This window comes from Corvus moneduloides, chromosome 18 (assembly GCF_009650955.1).
Source record: "Corvus moneduloides isolate bCorMon1 chromosome 18, bCorMon1.pri, whole genome shotgun sequence".
Taxonomy (NCBI): Eukaryota; Metazoa; Chordata; class Aves; order Passeriformes; family Corvidae; genus Corvus; species Corvus moneduloides.
This window is the reverse complement of record NC_045493.1, coordinates 11826066-11849440: the sequence shown is the minus strand read 5'-3', so window position 1 is coordinate 11849440 and position 23375 is coordinate 11826066. Positions and strand designations below refer to the sequence as shown.

Sequence of the window (23375 nt, the reverse complement as noted above, 5' to 3'; positions counted from 1 at the left end):
GCACGTCCTTGCTGATCAGAGCTGGATGAAGCACCCTGAGTCCATCTGCTGCTGTTCAGGACCTGTGTGACTGCAGGCACCCCACACAGCAGCTTCAGGCATGACCTATGGGTCACACTGACTCATTGACTGGATTTGTACTTTCCACATCCCGAGGGAAGGCAGGGAAACACTGTACCACAGCATTTATCCATGAGCAGGAGCCAGCCCCACCTCACCTGTTCCAGGGCCGAGCGATTGGTCTCCAACCCGGCCGCACAACTGTCGTACTGGATTTTCTTCTCATCACATTCTTGAGTTAATTCCTTGGTGAAAAGGGCAAAAGGGCACATAAATGAAATCTTCCTGTGACACTCAGGCCCCTCACACACCAGCCCCAGCTCCTGGCACACTCAGTGACCCTCACTGGCACATGGTTGTGGTTACACAGGGAAGCCACCAAGCCCCTCACATTCTGGGGATCAGAGAGAGGGAAATTTCCTCTGTACAGCACATCCATGGCTTTACCCTGCCAGGGTAACAAGGCTGTATTTGCAAGAAGAAAGAAAAAATAATGGTAAAAATAGACATTGAGAAAGGATCAATATAAGTGCTCCCTATGAAAAGCCAAATTTCAATTACAGTTGTACACAATCAACCCCTTCGCTGGATTTCATCTGTGACACTTTGAATGGAACCATTAAATGTAGGTTTTCTGGAAATTTCATTGATAGATAAATGCACCAGTTTATTTAATTCCATGGTAACGAGCCAACTTATGGCAGCTGTAGACCCAAAAGACTTTTTTTCCCAGCTCTCTATAAAATTTGAAAACAAATGGACAGATTTGTCAGTGCCGCAGACTAATGCAGGAATTTGAGCAATGTATCCAACACTTGGATGGGAACTTATCTGCAATCCACTCAGAAAGGACAGTGTTGGTTGGGATCATCAGTGCTGAAATACAGAAATAGCTTTGCAACTAAGCTGAAACTAACTTTGCTTTGGGTTTGAACTATGACTTTTCACATTTTCCCCTGATGTAGTAATTTTTAAAATTGCTATAAAGGATTACATTTTGTGCCTGCACTGTCAGCTTTTACAAATTCCAACCTTTAGCATGTTGCCTGCTGCAAACGCTGTTGACAAGTTCTGCTGTTTCCAGCTTTCCCTCAGAGTTGATCATGTCCTTGTAGACCACTTCAGAGATCTGTAAACTGGATTTATTTGGGGGTTTGACTCAATTTGCAGAGAAAGAGAGGAGTGTTTCTACAAACCTGGCAGTTCTGACGCAGCTGCCTCAGCTCTTTGATGACGGGAGCAAGGCTTGCCTTCTTCTCTGCCACCATGGCATTCAGTTTCTTCACCTGAGAAAGGGACAAAATAATATTCATTAACTCTGTGACCCTAATTGTACATTTATGTAATTAGGAATGTGAAAAGAAAGGGAAGTAAACCAAAATACAGAGAGAAAAAATGTGTGATGAAACCTTAATTATGTAACTGAAGTTCAGGCCTAATTAAAAAAGGGAAAGAGCCCATCTGGCAGTGGGGTCGCTCTCACAAATGAGGCAAATTCTGCTCCCATTGTTCCAACTGAGAACATCCCAGAAAAGTCCAGGACACTGCCCATGTGCCAGACACCAAAGAGCTGAAGGAGTAGGGGAGATGAAGGGGATGCACAGAGGGGGCTCAGAGAAAGGAAGAAATCCTTAAGAAAACAAATAAACCTGCCTAGGTTAAATAAAGCTTGAAAATGCTAAAACTGAGTGACTTTGACAGACTGAAAATTCAAATTGCATCCACCTTTCTGTTTGAGAGTAATTCTATTTTAGTTACACCATTTTATTTTCCTAATGAGTTAAAAAGATGCTATTTTGCTTTTTGCTCTCTTATAATATTTTCTAATTAGAAATTCAAGCTCGTTCTTGCTTCTATGGCTATGTGGGCAGGTAAATTAAAACATGACAGTTCTAAGGACAATTGAAAATCAGGCTACAGAGAAAAAGAGAAGCTATTTAGCTCTTTAAGCATATTAAGTATCTTTTCAACAAATGCTTAACTCCAGTGATTTACAAACATTTTAGAAAAACCCTCTATTACAGATTCAAACCATTTGTCTCTTTCAAATAATGTGTCAAATAAGAACAAATATGAAACCACTTCTGAAATCACAAAAAAAGTAAAAATTCAAAGACAAGAAGATTTGATATCCCTAAAGTTTCTGAAGGGGAGAAAAGAAGCATTTATTTGTAGGATTTTAAAGACAAGAAATGCACATTCTAGTAAACTTTGTCAAGATTATCTTTGCAGATGTATTTGTTAGAAATATTTATATATATATATATATATATATATGTATAAACACAGATTAAAGGAAAATTATAAACCCAAACAAAAACATTAAACTGGGTTTTATATGCTGAGGACCCAGATACTCAAACTGAGGAAATACAATAGTTTAAGACCAAAATCACCATTTCAGACATGTTATCTAATGTCTGGCCTTTCACTTCATCCATTTCACTCTTCACTGCAGAGACTCGTTCCAGCTCCTCCTGGGTGTAGCTGTATCCAGAGATTCCTTTCTTCTCCTCAATTGCTTGCTGCAGACACAAACAATAAATGCTGGATGTGAGTCCATTAACCAAGAAACAGCAAATTCCTTCTTGGAATATTGTAAAGAAGCAAAAAGGGTAAGTACTGTAATCAATTTATTTTATTAATCAATTGATTATTATTAATTAATTTATTATAATTAATCCAGCTGCCAGAAAAGTAGATTTTATCTCATGCCTGAACAGCAGGACAATAAAAACTCTCTGTAAATACAATATTTGGTCATCCAATGCTCAATGAAGTGAACAGAGAATTTCCACAGGGTAAAGTGAGCTGGAGGTCAGGCTCTCTATAAGTTCAATGTGTAAAATCTGTCTGCTTGATCAGAAGATGCAGCTAATTATTTTGTAAAGTATATTGGTAACAAGAATACAGGGATTGGAACAAAATACCACAGAGTGTTCCTGCACTTGGGATGCTTACAGTTATCCAGAGCAGAATCCCTTCTGCTGCTGTTCTGGCTTAGGAAAGATTCATCCAGTTTTAAATTTAAATGCATTTTCTTCTAAATATTCTGGGGTTAGAATGTTTCCTTCCTGCCTGCTCTTTCTTTAAATATCATTCCTATACATTTTACAGCAGTAACTTGGATCCTATTTGCTGTTGGTCATTCTCTAAGCCCTCACTACATCTGTGGATACCCAAAAGTAATTTAAGCATCCAGCCTTGCCCTAAGCAGCATTTGTGCAGATTTACCATCAACTTTAAAAAGCGGGGTCGGGCCCTTCAGTCTAAAAAGAAGCTGCAGAGCAGTCCTGATGGACACGAAGTACAGCAGCCTCCCAGTCAACAGGCAAAAGTACCTTTTATACCCTAATGGCTCCTTCAGCAGGGGCAGCAGGAGCTGAGGGGGAAACACATCAGAATAACCCAAGCAGCATCCCTGGGATCCTAAGGCTGTTCCCGGGGCAGGGAGGGCTGGGGGAGCAGCACGAGCTCATGTTACCAACTGCTGCTGAATGGCCTCGTGGCGCTGCCTCAGGAGCTCCTCAGTCCTCTGGAGGATCCCGTACTCTGCTGTAATTTCTGCTATTTCCAGTCGCTTCTTCTTGTAAAACGTGTTCTTGCTCCGGAGCTTGTTCACGTACTGCTTGAACTGCGGGAGAGAGAGCAGGAACTCACTTCACTTACAGCCAAGCAAGCCTCTTACTGCATAAAATGTAATTATCCTCTTTGTCCTGCACATTGAAGATGCAGTGTTTAGAACAGAGGGCTGGAATTCAGGATTCCCAGGGTCTATTTATTTTCAGCTCTGCATTTGTTCACTGAGCGAGATCAAGAAAAGCAGCTCCACTGCTTTCTGTCCCAGCTCACTCATTTGCAGGCCTGAGATCACTCCCTTCTGCTCACCACCATTTGACAGCTGGAAAAGTAAATACTCCTTGCAAAACGTTATGGGAGTCATGGATAATAAAAACTTAATGCAGCAGTAATTTGCACTTGTAACAGAGCCCCAGCTCTGCACTGCACAGCCCCAGCTTTGCAGACCAAAACATGGTAACAGAGAGCAGCAGAATTGGAAGGGAAGAGGACATGGGAAAACATTTTATTTCTTTTTAAAATATTCTCAGTAGTTAAAACGTGTTGTACTCTTTCCTTGACTCCTGCAGACCTAGATGATATCGCTGGCTAAGTTTTCAAACCCAGGAAAAAGCAGAGTCCTTGCATAGAAAGAGAAAAATACAGTATTTATTTCACTCAAAATCTAAAGCAATGGAGAATTTATATTTGTATTAAAGACTGAGCAAAATAATAAAAACCCTTACAGTCCAGCAACCTTAGCTAATTTACACCTGAACCTGTGTGTGTTCAATTTGTAACACAAGTACCAGGGGTTGAAACAAACAGGTAAGATTTTTTTGTGCCTTAATGTTTTCCATCTGTCGTGCAATCTTAGCTCTTATGCCTGGATTTTACATGAGAGCTATGAGGTAAATGCCAATCACAGCTCAAAAACGTATTCTGATCCAGAGATGGAAAGCAAATAAATTTTATGAGAGTAAATGATGTAAGAACAGGCTTCAGAAGGCTCCTGGATGAGGAGGAGTTCAGTGTGTGCAGGGAGCACAGACCAGGCAGCCCCAGAAGGAAAATGAATCCCACTCCCACTGATACAAGTTTGAAATTCAAACATAAATGAACTTAAATTTTGGAATTTACATTAATTTTTCTTTTTGTGAAATTATCCCTCTCCCTTCTACAGAATAAATCCAAACCCCCAGTGTGACCATAGGCTAAGAACCCCCAGAGTAACTGTATGTTCTATAAAAAGTGTCCTGGGCAAAATGCCCACAATGAAATCAACCCTGTTCATCTGCCATCCTGTGCAATATCTAGGCCAAAGCTGCCTCTCTCTTGCTACGCTCCAGAACTATTTTTAAAGCCAAAAGCTATAAACGTTTTTGGTGAAAGAACAAACCCACAAATTACTCAATGTGCTCTATGCAGATTGGCCTCTGTGTGGCTTTGGGATAACATCCTACATCCTGCTACTACCCAGGACAAGGATAGACAAGGTCACCTGAGCCCTGTCACACTCTATGGTACGTTACTGGCACATTTCATACAGCAGTACCAAATTCATTCCTTTTCATAGCAAATTCAATCACATCCTCTTAGTTAATACAAAAGACTTTTTTTTTTCTTTCTTTCTTTCCTTAGACAATACCAAGCTTTCTGTGATTTCCAAGTGATTACAGAAGTATAAATACAATCTCTGTCAACTGAGGAAAATCTAAGGCAAGCACAGTCATCTGTCTTGATCCCTAGGACATTTCATTTGACCGCTGGAATATAAGAAAGAATGAGGTAAAGGATTAAATTAATACGTGACCACACAGAGCTATCAAATCTGAACAATCTTCTGTCAGTGTATCCCAGGATGAAAAGCAAACTATTATTCTCTTCACTTTTAAGGTCTTGAAAATAGCTCGAGTGGGAGGTAGAGTATTTGCATATTCAATATTCAAAGCATAATGTATTTTACAATGGAAGTCAAAGGATCTTGTTGATTAACGAACCAATTCCACCACTGTTCTATTATTAGTTGATTAACTTAGGACTATATAATACAAATTTCATCCAAAATGAACTACAACTTGCTCACAGTGACAACTGAAATCTGTTCATTTTAGGAGGTGGATGTCAGTCAGCACAATCTCTGGCTTTTTAAAGCAAACTTAACCTTTCACACAGCTTTTATTGCAGCAAACAACATAAAACAGTTATAAACAACAGTAGGAAAATTATCATCTGTGTAGAAAATCAATCAATAATTTGGCAAAATGTTCAAAAGACCTGATCTACTCCAAGGGCAGCACAGATTAGCCTCTCAAAATCTCACTGCCTGAAGGCTCCTTTAGATCCAGGGCCAAGCTCTTAGATTTGACTCTACTTAAATCAGGAGCTTCTAGGGATCTTACAGCAAAATTAGGTTTCTTCAGCCTAAAAGCTGAGAATCATTTCATAGGTTTCCAAAAATTAAAAGAAAATATAAAATACCAATGTTTTTCATCTGTGTGAGCATTGCTTCTGAGGCTTTATACACCTCATGTGTACATGAGAAATCAATGCCACAAAACACTGCATTTCACTGTGGTGAAAGATCTTTTAAATAATTTGAATAGTTCACAGAGAAATAACATTGTTTGGCCACATCACTTTCAAGCTGAGTAACCAAAGGAATCCACTTCTGAGCAGCAGCATTTTCCCATAGACCAAGGCAACTGCTCCCTGTGTCCAAACTCAGCAGGCTCATCCTGTGGAATTCCCATGGATCTGCCCGTGCAGTGATGTTCCAGTCAAGGCCACGTCCACCAGTAGCTTTTCTTTCTCAAGCAATTTAACACAAGCAGTTATTTCAGCTTCAAAGATTAAATGACTGGACAAGAACCAAGTGCTGGCACTGAGGGAGCAGCTGAAGCAAACCAGCCTGGAGCCCATGTCAGCCGAGTTAGAGCCCCTGGAGACACAAAAACCATCCAAGGGAAAGCAAGCAAAGATTCTGCCTTTTCACTTGGCTATTTTTATGGGGGACTGTAACATAACAAGCATGGAATGCAGATTATGGAACATGGTGAATGAAAACAGGGCTTTGATCTCTCACATCACGTCCCACAGCACCCACCATCCCTGGGCAGATTTCCTGGATTATGCTCCATTTTTATTGGAAGAATCCAGCAATGCACCTACTTTATGCTTCTCCATTTATTAGAATCTGGAAGAGGTTGGTATCACCAGATTCAGTCTCTCCACACTTAGTGAAGTAATTATTATAACAGCTCTAAATAAAAATCAAATCTGGGGTGTTGAAATGGCTTCTCCAAGGGCATCCAGAGCCTGACAGGTTATCCCTCTCCAGGAAAGGACATCAGCCTGGTGACCACGTGCCCTCTGTGGTCAGAACTGGGACCAGAGCCCAGCTCCTCTATGTCAGCCTTGGCCTTTCACTACAAGCTCCTCACCTCATCTCCTTTAACCTCACACTTGCCCCAGGAGAAGTTTTCACAAGGTTCTTATTCCAAGATTATCATTAAAGGAGAAAATGGATAAGCCTGTTTACTCAAAAGAACAAATCACAGATAAATCACTCACTTCAGAGTCAAATCTTTTAAAATAGTATTTTCTGGATTAATGCAGCAATTTGATTGTGTTATTGTAATCAAAATGTTCTTCATACGAAAGTACTACAGAAAATAAAGTATTAATTGTAAAAATAAAGTGTTTCTTTATGAAACATAACTAAACAAGGTTCCAAATAAACAGTTTAGTTAAGAAAATTATTTGCATAAACACAATAATTGCAGGAAATCTGAGCTGACTATATCTGTTTTCATTAAGAACTGAGGAACAGATGTTTTAATTTCTAACTAGACTAATTAATGGATACAGACTGTCCAAAGTACTAAAATTCAGTTAGGAAAAGTTCCTGAAAATGACAGATTTTCCATACTTTTTTCCTAAGAGGCTCTAAATTTAAGCTAGTACAGCCAATGTTGGACAGAGTTAATAACTCAGACATCGAAGGATGGGCTTCTAAAAGATAAGAGCAGTAGAACCTCGGTCTAATAAAATGCAAGTATCCTACAGTCTGCTCATGGCACAGCTCAGCCAGGAAAACTCCTTCTTAGCATTTTCTAGGAATGCTTGCTTCTGCTTGCAAGAAATATTAAAGCAGCCATTAGTAATACTTTGAATCAATCCAATTATTTATAATGAAAACCCATTTTCAATGCTCAGGGAAGATGTACAGATCAGTGAGAACCAGGATTTATCCTGGTGGCAGGGGGTGCTGAAGGAGTGCTCAGCTCTGGGAGATTTTCCTGAATCTCTGCATGTTTGGTTCAGGTGACAGAAAGCTTCCCACAGCAAAAATCTGGCAGATTCAGGTGGATCAGCAGTTTTTGAGGAAAAGTGACAAGATTTTTGGTCTGAGGCTGCTTTCTCTGTTTGCAAATGGAAACGTTCGTCTTGTTTTCCCAGGGGCAGGTAGGCATGGATGAGCATTTGTATGGAAAAAAGATTAAACTCCTTAAGTAAATGCATATGCAAACCTCACACACCTGTGAACAAAGTGGGAGGACTTCTATGCCAGGTTCTCAAAACCAGACTAATTCCCACTCCTGCAGCTCAGCACAGCTGAGACAACTCCGAATCGTTGGGAAACTCGATGTTCTTGGGGCCCTGTGCTGGACTCTGGAAAGTACAATGGGTTGTGTAAAGGGCTAAAAATATCCCAGCTTTACCTAGGATCACTTGTAATTGAATCATCCAGCATTCCAAGTGCCAACATGTGATTCCCTAATTTTCAGGATGTGACAGCTGCAGCGAGGAGCTGCCAACTGTGCCCCCTGCTCACTGCACTTTGTTTGAAGTACTTAAAAAGATTTCATAATCCCTGAAGCAGACAATTTATTCCTACTTTGCTGTGTTTGATGTAAATGAATTGGTTATTCCCTGCTGTTTCTCCTGAGTTCTACCCAGGTGTACAACCTCTCAAACCCAGTGGAATGCTTTTCATGATTATGGAAGAAAGCAAAACACTGGCACCTAAAAACCTAGGCCAGGCTTGACCTTTTGGTGAATGAAGGGCTAAGACTACCTCAACTGGAGATCCAAATGCTGGTTTGGGAGCACAAGTTAGGAAGGTGCTGATTCTTCTACTGCCTAGTCTTGAGAGTGCCAAGGGATGTAAGAGGACAGAGTAAAGTGAGATAAGGCAAAGATTAGAAATGCTGGGTATAGGAGAAAAACAGTGCTTTGATTCAACTGTAGCATGTTGATAGGATTAAAAAATCCATTTACATTTAAGACAGCAAAGCTATTTGTTAAAAACCCCTCTTTCTCCCTTCTTAAAAATGGAGGAACTAAAACGTGTGACTGGAAGAGGAAAGTGTAAGGAAGCTCTGGGCTGTCAGAGTGTGAAGGTTGAATGTACAACTCCTCTTGTCCCCAGGAACCCCTGAACTGCAGCACTGACTCACCACCACATTAATCAACATTTCCTTTGCTATTGGCTCAAAGCTGGAGCAGCAGAGCACTGAAACAGAAAATACAAATCCTAAAGCAGAACATATCAGAAACAAACCTACAGCAGAAGGTTGGCTGGGAGTGAGGAACCGAGACTTTCACTGGGGAGGGAGAACCTGCTCACACCACTTTTGCTTCATCACCTCTTCCGTGCCAATCCTGTCTCTTCTCTCAGTCCTGGCTCCTCACACCCCAGTCTGAGGCAGGACTGGCTCTGTGCATTTGCCATGGACTTTGAGGAGATGCAGAATCTACAGCACCAAGGCCCTGTGCAGCAATTTTGGCAGTAGACATTTACAAAGAATTAAATATCACTGTCTCCACCTTCCAGATGAGGAAACCATGACCTTTGAAACAGAAATGATCAAAAACCATCAAGAATTCAAATCCTTTCCTAGCTTTTAGAGACAGGAAACACCCTTTACACTGGTGCCTGTGAGTACCACTGCACCTCACTGAAGGAAGTAATAAACACGAACAGGACATGGATTTATATATTGGCTTCCTTGCCAATACACATTTCCTTGCAGAAAGTATTTTACAAACCAGGAAATGCTTCTTATGAAAAGACAAACAATTCTGATTTTAAGCCAATGGTTTTCTCCAAATTGCTCAGTCATTTATCCTTCACTCTGCAAAACAAAGACTTGAAAATATTTTAAAAATCAAAAGCAGAACATATTTGACCAAAAGGAATGCAGGTCATGTCCAAAACAGGTCTTGTCCTTTTTCTGTATTGAGCCACTTCCTCGTGTCAGACAATTAACTTGAGCTTTTCATTACTAAGCCTTTTACAAGGTTATGAGGTTTCCTTCCTACCCTGTTCTCCTCAAATTTCTATGGATCAGTTTCTTGTCTCCCTGAAGAATAGGCACAATTATTTCTTACCTTACAGTGCCTGTGCAGATAATGTAGAACATATGCTGCTGTCTTGGTAATACATTCTTGTTGATTAATTAAACACTTCTTTCCATCACATGTCACAAAACACAAATTATCATATTTCTGCTTTTAGTTTTGCTTAAAAACTTGTCGAAGACTCCAGCAACGTGCCCAGTGGAGCTGAAAACCTTGGAGTGGAGAGAAATCTAATGCAGGGGGGTCCTTATTATTGCTACCTAAGGAAAGGGTACAGTGTGTCATGGGAAGAGAAACCAACATCTTCATTTTCCACGTCTCCATGCCATTACTCCCACCTGTATTTTCATCCACACTTTCAGATTCCTTTAAAAGTAACTGATTTTGTGGAGCAGGCACATCCTATGGGATTAGGAAGGGAGTTCCTTCTAAAAAGGGCGTTCCCTGTATTTAGTAGTATGTAAAAAAAGCACAAAAACAAAGAACAAGCAAGCAAAGAGTGTGTGCCTCTGGCTAAATGATGGCAGTGCAAACAAAGACAATACGTGAGAGAATGATATTAAGTCAGAGAAGGACGCAGATAAAATTCTCTTTAGTTTAGTGATGCTGCCTGTAAGTTCCCTTAGCAGGATTCTTCCCAACTGGGAAAAATTAATGTCTGAAGAAAAGCTAATTTATTTTGCTGACAAACCAGTACCAAACTGCAGCTCCCTTATTCTTGGCAAACTTTTGAAGCAGAAAAAGCTGCTTTGAGCAGTGCAGCTGCAAATCTCACTTTGCCTGGGCCAGACTGTCTGTGCCAGTCAAAGTCGGTGTCGCAGGTAAACTTCAGGAGGGTCTGGGAAATCTGAGTTTTAAGTAAGAACTTTTGTGGGTAATAAATACCAGAGGACTAATTACATCTCTGATAATCACTGGTATTATGCTTTATAATCATACAGAGTTTCTATATTATTTATAATCATATTGACCTTTATAGTTAGTTATTCACCATCACACCACTGTGATGATATTGCCATTATTTTGGCTGGAATGTTAAGACAGCCCAACACTGAGTCCTTGTATACCTTGCAATGGATTAGGCACAATGTGAATAACAGAAATCAATAATTTGAAAACAGCTACAAATCCCTACCTCCTCCTCAGTCAGGACTTCGGAGCCTTCCAGCTCATGGGCCTGACTGCTCTTCTGCTCCATCTGCCTCTCCAGGCTGGACATCTCTTCCTTGGCAGCCTGAAGCTCTTCTGCCTTGGCTTCCTTCTTCCGGGAAATTATAGAAGCCTGCAAGATCATTAATGTAAAAATTGCCTTGTTCAATCAGGAGAAAAATGATTTTTAGAAAAAATGCATAAATTACATACAGCAGGTTAAACCACGACCTCACTGAAGTTGGCTGCAGCATCCCAACTTTCTCCAATTTGGATAAGGTTTCCAGCACAGACTTTTTCCCAGATTCAAGCTGATCTATTTTACATTTTAGATTTACATTTCTTCACCTCATCTTTTCATTTTCATTGAGGAAAAAGGCAGGCATTTTAGCTGCTCCATTTCTTCTGCTTAGTCCCTCTTGGTGCATATGTAAGGTACACCAACATGGCTTAACTGGAAAGTTATCCAAGATTTCACAAATGTCATAATACAGATTTTTATAACTCCAACCTACTCCAACCTACAGAAATATGTTGCACTGAAGCAGAACTGAGCCACTAAATCTTGGCAAATAGCTAGAAGATGATGAATAAAGCAATAAAGTACAAAAATAGTGTAGATTACAGATTATTCTTTCTTTTTTCTGACTTAGAAGATAAAGCACTTAAAAAATAATGCTTTATACAAGATTGAATATTTAGTAGTACCTGAGTTTTGACCAGAACAGATTTGGGAGCAAAAGTATACATTAGTTCAAGGATTTTTAAAAAAAGCATTTTTCTCTTGCCAAAGTATCCTGTTGAAAAATATTCTAAAATAACACAACACATTCATTTAGATGCAGGTGCAGGAATTTAAGGCATGGCTGGTTTCTTCAAGTGAAAGGGAAAACTTAGAAAAAAATGAAGCCAAAACACACCAGCTTTCTCACACTCAGCTGAGAGGACCAGCTTTCTTCCTAAAAAAAATCTCCAACAGAATTGTGCTGGGGTGGGAGCTCAGCTCTTTGCTGCATGAGGTGTCTGTGGTGACAAACCAGGGGACAACAGAGCTGATTATTTTGTGAAACAGAACCCAGGCCCTGGCAGAAGAAAGCAAAGAGCACCACGGGCTCTGAGCTCCTAGCAGCAACCTCAGCTCCTGGAGTGGATCCTCCTTGGTCCCAGCACATTCCAGAGCAGGATTCTCTTTCAGGAAGAGCATCTCTTCCAAAATAAAACGGTGTTTCACGTCGCGGTTGCGACTGAACTCCAGTACACATCTTATCCCCATTTTTTCCCTCCCACTGATACATTTTCCTTAAGTCTTTTATTTTTCAAGCCTGTCACCATAAGCATCACGCTGAAAATCGTCCATAAAATTAGCAGTGGTGCAGGTTGCCTGGAAAAGGAAGCGCTCAGGTTCCTGCATAAGCTCTGAAAATCTCCGAGTTCATAAATCCTTTTTATAACTTGGGAATTTACTAAGCCTGGACCAGCCAGCCTATTTTGTAGCAAGATTATTTTACAGCCTCAGGATGAGAGATCAAAGAACTCCTTCTTATGAAATGCAATGGAGAAAAATGGCATGTGGTCAGACACAAGGAAGGGACAGAACTGCAGCAGGCAGCCCTCATGCTGCCTTGTAAGAATCCATCCACAGCTGGAACTTTACCAAAATAGCTCCTGCAAAATGCTCCTTCCAGAACTGCTGTGATGCAAGGACAGCAGTCAAAACATTCACTGACACGACTGAAAGCAACATTTGACTCAGCCTTAAACATACATATGTTCAACAGCTCTTTATTTTCCTTTTGTCCTCCATTATTCTGTATTTCTACTGGGTTCTGCTCGATAAATCAAAGGAAAAAAATCAGCACATAAACCAATCAGTGACTGATTTTCTCTCCTGCTTCTGCTTAAAACACATTTCGTTCCTTCTTACCTGCTGGCGATACATGGAGAATTTACTATCAGTTGGCTCATACTTCATCATCCTTTTCTCAATAAGCTGATTCATTTGTGCATTGACTTCATTTATCTGCAAGACAGAGTGGAAAACTAAGGAAACAGAGCTTGGTGTCTTTGTCTTCTCCAAGAATTAAATGCTTTGCAACCCAGATTTACAATCCAGCCAGTTCCTTTTTTTAAAGCAGAGAAACAGACCCAAAAAGCTCCATGAGTCATTAAGTATTGGCCAGGAAGAGGCTGTTTTTGGATTTCCAGTTCTGTGCCTTTATGATAAGGCAGAACCATGATTTTGGCCCTGAAAATGAAGTAAACTGGTGCATGTGGAGAGAAAATGCAGTGAGTTGGTAGAAAAAAGACTGATATTGCCATATACTGAGTGATAAATGTGATTTTATTGACATGAACTAAAATTCCCTTTCATTGAACCCTTTAAACATAAGTTCAAAGGGAAGCAAATAAAGATTAAGTGATAAAGATTTCATCAACACTTTGTAGAGTCACAGACCATCATATTCCAGGTCTGTAGTGCCTTCCTCCTCCTGCCACAAGATGCACTTGATTGTCTTTACTCCCAAACTCCTGAGCTTCATTCCAGTCAAAGCTTCAGAGCTGCTGCACCTGGAGCTCTCAGCCACACACCAGACTGCAGATTCCAGCTTTCCCAGTGCACCAGGACTCTCACCAGCCATGGCAAACACAGTCACAGCAACCTTCTTTTAATTCTCTGCCACTGCTAAGGCAGCAGTGCAAACATGTGCTGCAATCCTGTGGAGTCAGACCATAACAGGGACAGTGCTGGGCATCACCCTGGCAGTTCTGGGAGCAATATCCATGTGCTTGAAAAACTGAGAATCTCAAATAAACTGCTCAAGAGGACTAAAAATACTCCAACACCTGGAAAAAAACCCCAACTCTCCTGTGAATTCTATGTTATTAGTGGTAGAACAGGCTTGAATTTTAAAATGGCTTAAGAATTCCCTTCTGTGAATAAATTCCTGGGTTTTATATTGTAAAATGCATGGTGGAAACATGCTTAGTGCAGTTCAGCTCCTTTTTAAGGCACTGAGATAATAAAAGGCTGACTTAAAAAAAAAAAAAAAAAAAGCTGCCTAAGGCCATGCTGTGATAACAGCCAAGTGTATGACATGTTTCTATTATCTTTCAAGAAGAAGATACTTCCAAAATATAACAAATCAAAGGTTACATCATGGAGAAAGAGGAAAAAACATAAAGCTTTTTAAAATATTGCCATAAACCAAACAACAGTCTTGGAAAAGAAATGTGCAAAACAGGGTTTCAAGCATGCCTGAAAGACATAACTGCAGCCACAAATATTGTTTTGATTAGAGGAACTAATCTAGGAAAGCAGAGGCTGAATTACAGAGCTGGTTTATTATTTCAGCCCTAATCTGCCATTTATTAATGCTGTCATCCCTTAAGATGGATACTCTGTTTCCTCATTATCTCTATTTCATGGCAAAGCCTGAGCTGGGAATCCCAGGAGTATTAAACTAGTAAGAGAAGACATTTATGATGTAGGACTACTCTTCTTGCCTCTAACATTGGTGTAAATCTTCATCATATCATCAGTAGAAATACTAATAATTAGCATTCCTCCAAATTCTTCTAGGACATAATATTTCATAAATTATCTTTTATTTAGGATTATGCAAATATGAAAACTTCATTGAGTGAACATATAAATGTACTTCTGTGGCAATAAATCCCTCTGCATGTTCTGGATATATCTGACAAATAAGGGTTTTTCTAAGACTATTTGCCTTTAACTTATGAAAAAGCCTAGAAAGGTGAATCAAGTATTTGATGCCCAAATTTTCTTTGGTCTTAAAAACTAAACCAAACAATGCCGGGCTCTTCCAAACACTGAGGAGTTCTGAGCCACTGCACATGGATTAAGGCACCATCTTGTGAGGATACATCCCTCAGGGAATGCTGTTCCCTCCATAAGCTCTGTATGTGTTGGTATAAAACCCCTCGATGGCAGGGAGAGCTTCAATCAAGTGAAATCTGAAGAGAAGAAAAATCAGCTCTTTAGTGCTAAATTAACACAATTTCCTCAATAGCACCTAAGGATATGTTTGGGTTTGGATTGGGGTTGGTTTGTTCGTATCTCTTTTGTGGGTATTTTAATAAAACCTTATCAGAGAGTTTGCATTTAGTGATTAAGACACCTTTGGTTTTACAACTGAAGGGATGTTCCTCTGGGAATGAAACATTTTCTCCAGGATATGAAGTAGGGATAAGAACATTGCAAAGTCCAGCTCAGACCATGCTACAGAACACAAATTAAGTGTGACCTTGGTCCCTCACCTCACTTTCCAGTGCAGTGAGATCAGCTTGAGTCATGGCTGGCTCTGCAGCCACCTTTTTTAAGAAATACACTGAAGTCTTTTTACTTTCCATCTCTCTGGGCATTTTTTCAGTAACCAGGTAGGAATTGAAATTTATCTCCTCTTCTAGTTTCTTCATTAAACCTTAAAAAAAAATCAATTCAGTGAGTGTCTATAAAAGCAATGTAGCAGATAACTTAAGTTTGATTTCCCCAACACATGAAAGTATTTAGCAGCTGATTACAATAACAACAGCATAACATTTGAGTCTTCTTTTCAGTGCTCAAAGAAAGGGGGAGTTACTGGATTTAAATTTTTAATCTGGATGTTAAACAATATAAGAGGATTTATTATGCACCTCTAACATATAACTATCAGCTCCTTGAGAGACTCTTCTCACTAATAACAAGTAAACCCCATCTCACATGAAACTCCAGCTGAATCAGATAAAAAATTCAACACACAGCACTGATATAAACAGCCATTGAACCATTACCTGTAGAAAAATCTTAATTTGTCCTACCTCATTGACAGATTTATTACATCCCTGGAGAGTCATGCTTAAAATAAAACTTTTTTCTATCTGGCATCTAAAAAGGCCTTAAAATGGGCAAAGTTTAATGTATGCCTACTTTAAGGGTCCTTTATATTGCTGGAACCCAGATTGCCTCCCTGTGAAGATTTCTTCTCGGAAGAACAAACATTTAATCTCAGGACAGTTTATAGACTGAGAATGCAGAAAATAACAATCCAATAGAAAAAAGCAACCCCATTTATAAGCTCTGCTGGACACCAGCCTGATGCACCTACACCTTACCAGGCTTAGGAGGACTTGGCTCTTTCTAGGCAGAGTAATTCAGGCTCCTTAACAGATCATTTATAAATAAACCCAAGTACATGCAGATAAGAACAATTCACAGAGAGAAAAATGCAACAGAATAAAAGGAAACATCTATTTAAATTACACTGCACAGTCTCCACTGACAACAGGCTGTTCAGTGCAATTATTCCTCTGAGACAACTGTGCCAAGGCCTACAAGATTTGGAAGTTGCACATCAGATGAGAGTGGGAATGAGTATTTCAGAGAATTTTTCATGATCTAGGTGACTAAAAGGTAAGCATCCAGGGTTCTTTCTCCTTTTCAAACAACTTGCTAGGGTTGGGATTTTGGTTCTCTCCATATTAGGGAGAAGATGGAATTGTGATGAAATGCCAAGGAAAACAAGAAGTTCACAATTTCCATCTCTTTCATTTACTGCACAAGCAGAGAAAAATTGAGCACAGAGATACAAAAGTACAGCTGATGCTGCTGAAACAGAGATGGGAAAGGATGTAGATGAAAACAGCTTTTGGTTCTCAGGCTGAGAAGCCTGACTGCCAAAGGGAAAGGTCAGGACAAAGTGAAAGAGCCCCAGGAAAAGGGGCCCCCGTTTTTCTGCTGCCATTTACCTCTAAATCAGTGTCCTGAGAGATCCTCCTGAGCCCTGCTCCCAGCCCACTCTGACAGGAAAGCTGCCAGAAGGGAAATAAGCCATCAGCTCTTGAGAAAACCTCAAGAACTGGGAGAAAGAAAACAGGCCCTGGGGAAAGCAGCACTGCCAACGAAGTCGAGTCAACAGAAAGTAAAAATGAGTGGGAATTCCTCTTTCCCAGTTGGTTGATTTTTGTGTTTATGGAAAGCAACACTACCACAGGACCTTTTCCCCTTCGTGGAAGGGTCATTTATCAAAACAAACAGCCCCCAGACTGGTTTTGGAGTGGGAGAGTGGAGTTGCTCTGCCTGTGGAACAGCCATCGTGCACTTGGCACTGCAGCTGCACCCTGGGAAACACACTGGGACTTTCTGGGAGAGATTTCCCACTTCTTTCCTCCAGAAGAACTCGATTCCAATCTTCCTCAGCCCGCAACAGAGCTGGGCAGGAGGGACCACATTTTATGTCTCACTAGAAATCTCCCACCTCTGCAAATGCAGCAAAGCTGCTTCCCACGTACCCTGTGAGCTGAATTACCACCTCAGAACTGACTGGAACACCACTCCCAATCTGGTATTTATAACCAAAATCTTTGGTGTGGAAATCAATGTGATATCAAATTATTCTGGTATGAAATATTAATATTTTAATTTAATCAATTTCTTGACTTTTTTAGCAGCAAAGAAACCTGCATATATAACCTATACTTCATTTCTTGTGCTACTCCAGTTTTCTGATAAAAATGTACATGCCTAAAGGATTTGTTCTAAATATGACAAGAAACTTAGCAAAGAACCACAAGAGCTTTGATAAGAGCAGAGACCTTCTGACTTCACAGGGTATAACCTTGATCACAATCTGATTTATTTCTCAAATAACCTCGGAGCTGCTACCAAGTCCTGTTACCCCCTGACACAGAGTGGTTCTGTGTCATTCTGAGTCCTGATGGAGCAACAAAACAAGTTAAAACTTGATATCCTGATGGGGAAAGACACGATGTCAACATCCCTCATGACTAATGTCATTTCTTTCCTGAATACATTGGATATATTTTTCCTCCTATACAACTCAACCCATGGAGAAGTAACTACCTAATCTACTTTTGCCTCTTAACACAACCTTAAAAACCAAAACACAGGGCAGCTCCTGGTTTGAGGGTTTTTTTCAGTGAAAAACATTCTTTTGCAAATTCCCAGGCTAGAGGGGAAGAAAGGCCAGCATACTTCAGATCTTTCCATTACACATATAAATTCTGTTTTTAATGTTTCAACATTGACTTGTGGTTACAAAATCTACACACGTAAGCGGCACAGAAATCTGGCTCTGCGCCCTCAGGTTATTTTAGCAAGCTTCTGCCAACCACGTATTTACATGTGGAGAGCTATTCAGAGCAACTCCTCATGTTTTCCATTCAAATTTTTTTATTATTATTATAAAGAGAGGGATGGGAGAAAGAGTTTATTCGTGCTTGCTCAGTCATGTAGAAGAGAGGCAATTTTCTCTCCATAATTCTGTTAATGGAGCTAAAACTTGATTAACCTTGTGCTCAGAATCCCACTTCTTTTCCCTCTACAGGCTGCCAGCTGGGCATCCTGGACCAGAACCATTTGCAACAGGAATTCAGTTTTTAAAAGGGGGAAAAAAGAGAGAGGGACACTCATTTCATAGACTCTCTGCCAACAATTTATCTAATACCACATGGGAAGGCCACGACCAAGTCTAGAACAGACTTCCAGCATCAAATCCTTCCCTTCCCTTTCTGCAGCCACAAAGGCTGAAATGATTCCCTCCACAGCTTCCAGTAACACCACTCCCACTTTCCCTCTCTTAAACAGAGACCTGGGACATGCAAACACTGGCAGATCAATCATCCCTTCGATATATCCTTGAAAAACCAAAAAGCTTCCTGAATTTGTGATTCTAAGTTCTGCTTTTCATGTTTGTAATTATTACCAGAGCTCTTTGAAACCTCTCTGACCTTTCAGAGCTCTTCTTGAATGTTGAATTGGCCCGGGGCTGCAGGGCTGGATGTACCAGAGCCAAACCCAGAGGCAAAGAAACTCCTCTGGCATTTTCTCCCAGAAATAAATGCAGGGAAGGCACCCCATGTATGACAGTGGGAGCTCCAACTCTCCCATTCTCACACCTGACCCACAAATGCTTCTCAGACACTTCTTAGGGAAGAGCCCCACATGCCATAAATATCTTGCATATACATTATTCCTAGAGGAATATAATGGAATTTTGCTATTCTTTAAAATATGTCCTGTTGGCATGGGCTTGGCTTCCGGAGTGATGATGGTCACTTTGAATCAACAGTCTCCTCATTATTCAGTCATTTCCCTATTTTTATTTCACCAGTGATCATTAGTTATTTTCTTTCAAGAATCTGGTGGAAATACCAAACAAAAAAGAGCCAAACACCCATTCTGTTTCTCTAAAACTTCCACTAAACTCCTTTTAATCCTTTTAACAGAGACCACATTGAATTTTTGCTGCCTTGTTTGTTCAAAAGAGTTAATGACCTTAAAAAAGTCAACCATAGCAACACCACCAATTTTACCAACCAGACTTGTCTTCTCATCACAGATATCAAATTATCTTAAAAGTGCTTTACCACGACCTTGCATCAATGGACAGTGACTTTATAATAAAAAAAATCATTTCAAGATGAAATAAAGTTCCACCTAAGCCAGTCTCCTTTAGCAAACAGTTCTATAGCTTTAATTGTAATGTGGTCTGCAGTGTTGGAGGAGATAATTTAAATTTGGAATTTTAGGAAAAGATCATTGTGTGGAAGAGAAAAATATTTATTTTTTATACCAAGTGGAATATTTAAGTAATAGGTTCCTAAATTTCATCAAGAATGAAAAGGCATCTGTACAAAGCAATTCCTCTTTGACAAGTATCTTTGAAGTTCTCAGTGTTCTAAATCTATTTCTACATATTAACTTAATGAAGTTTATAAATTACACATTTTACTGTTCATCAACAAATCATTTTAACACATTCTTTTAATCAATATTTTCCAGCTACTCATTCCCATCTTCATATTTCTGCCAATAAAGTAACCAGTAATGTCCTGGAAAATGGACAGAGATCAAGAATTCAGTGATTTGGTTTGTTTCTTCATGTTATCAATTTCTGTTTGTGCAGCAGAGATACTCAAAGCAAGATGATGTCAATCTTGCAGAGCTGGTGTGAGCTGGGTTGTGGTTATTCAGACCAGAGGCCAGGGTTCATAAAAACACTGTTCATATTCAGTACAACAAAGACCACAAAAAAACCCTCCAGAATATGAAAATTTATATTACTTAGTGCTACCAGCAGCAAATCCCTCTCTAAACAATATCCTGAGTACAACTGAAGTTATTAAACAGGGAAAGATTGAAGTTAATAAACAGGGAAGGACTCAAATTAATAAACAGGGAAGGAGTGTTCTGTGAACCAGCATGATCACTTTCAGCTGTTTTGTAGCAGCTCATAACAATTAATGATACAATTCAAAGTCTTCTAAATATTATGTTTCTAAGAGTTAAAATCCTACCAACCACAAGGCGTATTCTCCTGGCACAGCTCAAGCAGGCTGATGCTAATTGCATGCTAATGATACTCATGAATATGTGCTACTTGCATTCCTTACAGAGTTCCTTTACACTTCCTTAAATGTAAAATTAATTATAAAGTGAAGTAATCAAATCCATAAGACAAACAACAAAGCTTCTGCTCATTAGCAGCAACTTTGAACATTTTATCTTATTTAGGCAGTAAAAACACCTGAAGTATTAAAAATGCAAGAAGTTTCTTTTAAAGGGAAGGATCCAGTGAAAATCCAGCTGTTGCACTGTCAGCAGACAAGGCTACACTGATACCAGGAGGCAGCTGAGGTACCAAACTGCAGCCAAAGGGAATTTTCAAAATGAAATAAATTGTGCTATCTTGTAGACCAACAAAGCTTTTAAAATAAATGGAACCTATTCAGTGCACTGTGGCCACCTAATTTCAATTATTAAAAAACCCCACAGTTGGCATTCTGTAATTGCTGCTACAGGCAGTGCCTTTGTAACTGGGGAAAGCAATTACAAAGCTGAGTCCTGAGGTCTTTCTTTGGGCAAAATTTCAACACAAGTTTTCTTAAGTAATGACTCCAAGCTTTGATTGGGAACATCTAAATACTTTTTGTTTTTTCTCCTGGAAGCAGGACTCGAGATAAGGAAATTAAATATGTTAACTTTATTTTCATCTCAATGATTAAATGATATATTTACTGGCTTTTTATTATGTTACCTTTGCTTCTGTGAACTGAACCCACCGAGTTTCCATTGGCCTTAAAAAAACCCAGGAACTGAAATAGAAATGTTGACACAGCTTTGCTGTATAAACTCTCTGATAGCTACTGCAAAAAAGGAACAGTTATAAAATCCACTGCAAGTCCCTGTGAGTACAGAAGATGGTTCAGATACTCCTTTAGTTCCACTTGTGGTTCAGTGGCAGATGAAAATCATTAAAAAAATCAAAGTTAAATTACAAAATAATAACAATGCTACGATGTGGTGACTGAAAAAAAATCCTTTAACTCAGAAGAGCTGCCAAAGCAGTTGTGTGATGCAACTGAAATAGTAAATGCTCTTTTCAAGAGTAGGACAATGACTCGGTTTACTAGATTTAAACTGAGAAGTAGTCAGATTCTATCATTTTGGAAATAATTTATACACCATTCTATAGCATGTTTTGCATCACACTAACCTAGGATGCAACAGGAAAAGCCCCACTTACTTTCTGGTTTTGAATCTGCCACCACGTGCTGCATCTCCTTCAGCTGGACCTGGGCTCTCTGCAGTCTCTGCTCTGCATGGAACAACTTTGGAGAGACAATTGGACACACACAAGCTCATTCCTTGGAAATCCATGTGCAAACAACTAAACCAACGGAGCCCCAAGAAAACCCCAAACACAAAACATGGCAGCTCTAACATCTGGTGATTTTCTGTTTCACAAGGGAATGTGCCAGACCAAATTTTCAACACTTGGCCTGGGTTTACTTGGTATTCCCTCCCGTTAATTGAGAAGAGTGTTCTTGTTCTCCCAAGTGATATTTTCTCTGATGACAGAAATTCATCCAACAGTTTTCAAAAAAAATATGAGTGGCTTGAACATTACAACAACAAAAGGCAGCAGGCATCAGGATTGCAGCAGATAACTCTCCTTATCCTGCAATGCAGCTGAGTTGTCACAGCAATCCACTGTCCATCCTGAAAGCAGTCTGGAAAGCTTCCTGCCAAACAAGACCCAGCTGATTTGCATTTTTGTGACTTAGAGAGATGTGTAGGAAGAACTGGAATTAGCTGGACATCACATTCATTTTAGTCGTGATCTCACTCAGGCTCAGGCAAAGACTCGGTAGCCTGAGAGGCCACTGATTCCCATTGATCCCACATCCAGACACAGACTGCACTATGAGAAATCTGAGGGCTTTTCCCATTTTAGTGAAGTTCAGGCTACAGAATTTGGTGAGATGGTGTAACAAAACGGCACTGGATTTTACACAGGTCAGGAATAAAATCCACCCTTACACCTGGATGTCAACAGCTCTAAGGGCTTCTCAGGACATCATTTTTCCCAAATTTAGGGGCGTAAATCCCAAGGCTGCTCCTGAATACATATTGCCCCCACCCAAGAAAAAGATGAGGTATTTGCTGCGTTGCTCAGCCCCTGAAATCTTCATGCAGATCACAGAGACAGAAATCAAACTAAGGAAACATTTGCTCACTACCATAAATATGAAGAGTTCCCTTCGGGTGCTCCGGCAGTAAGTCATGGAACGTTTCCTGGGAATGCTAAAGGATGATGTCAGTGGGAGCTGAGGCAGCCAAGTACCTTCACTGTGGTGTTCAAAACTTGCAAGGTCAAGCAAGCCTCTTCCTTTAAAATGTACACAGATCTTTTACATGGGATTTAATTTTCTGGGGTTGGGAGAAATTCTCCCAACTACTGTTGTTCCTGATGTATTTCTAAAATGCACGATTCCCAAACAAACATCAACAACTCTTTATTTTAACAGGTATGTTGTTATGGCAGTACCTGACTTTTTTGTTCTTGTTTCTGTTGAGCCAGAGATTCTTCTCTCTCTTTCTCTAAGCGAAGCTGTCTTGCTATTTCAAGCATCCGTTGATGATTTTGTACTGTCTCCACCTACAGCAAGCAGATAAATAGTGCATGTTGCTGTCAGATAGTTGAGAAATACATTAAAGAGATCATATGTCTCACAAGCCCACTTAGCACTTCACTTCCATACACGTTACTACTCAGAAATGACAGCAAAGTACTGGACTCGAGATTCTTAAAAGCTCTGGATCAACGCCTGGGGAGATTCCCTGTAGGTCAATTAGTTACTTGATTCCTTCCTAGACATACAGTGTGTTTATCTTAATCCTTGTTTGCATTCCAAAATCAGAGTTGCAGGCCAAG

The 23375-nt window shown here is 39.9% G+C and overlaps 1 protein-coding gene across 1 annotated transcript in view; it reads right to left on the bottom strand.

Annotated features, from left to right (window-relative positions):
* Positions 1-23375, bottom strand: part of IFT81 (intraflagellar transport 81) — a 37160-nt gene that overhangs the window by 7206 nt on the left and 6579 nt on the right. The window contains exons 6-14 of the mRNA XM_032127981.1: positions 22989-23099; positions 21684-21768; positions 15415-15578; positions 13058-13153; positions 11120-11266; positions 3545-3694; positions 2457-2585; positions 1257-1346; positions 219-305 (exon numbers count right to left, since the gene is read on the bottom strand). Of these exons, the coding sequence (XP_031983872.1) occupies positions 219-305; positions 1257-1346; positions 2457-2585; positions 3545-3694; positions 11120-11266; positions 13058-13153; positions 15415-15578; positions 21684-21768; positions 22989-23099 (1059 nt within the window). The remainder of the gene's footprint in view (positions 1-218; positions 306-1256; positions 1347-2456; positions 2586-3544; positions 3695-11119; positions 11267-13057; positions 13154-15414; positions 15579-21683; positions 21769-22988; positions 23100-23375) is intronic.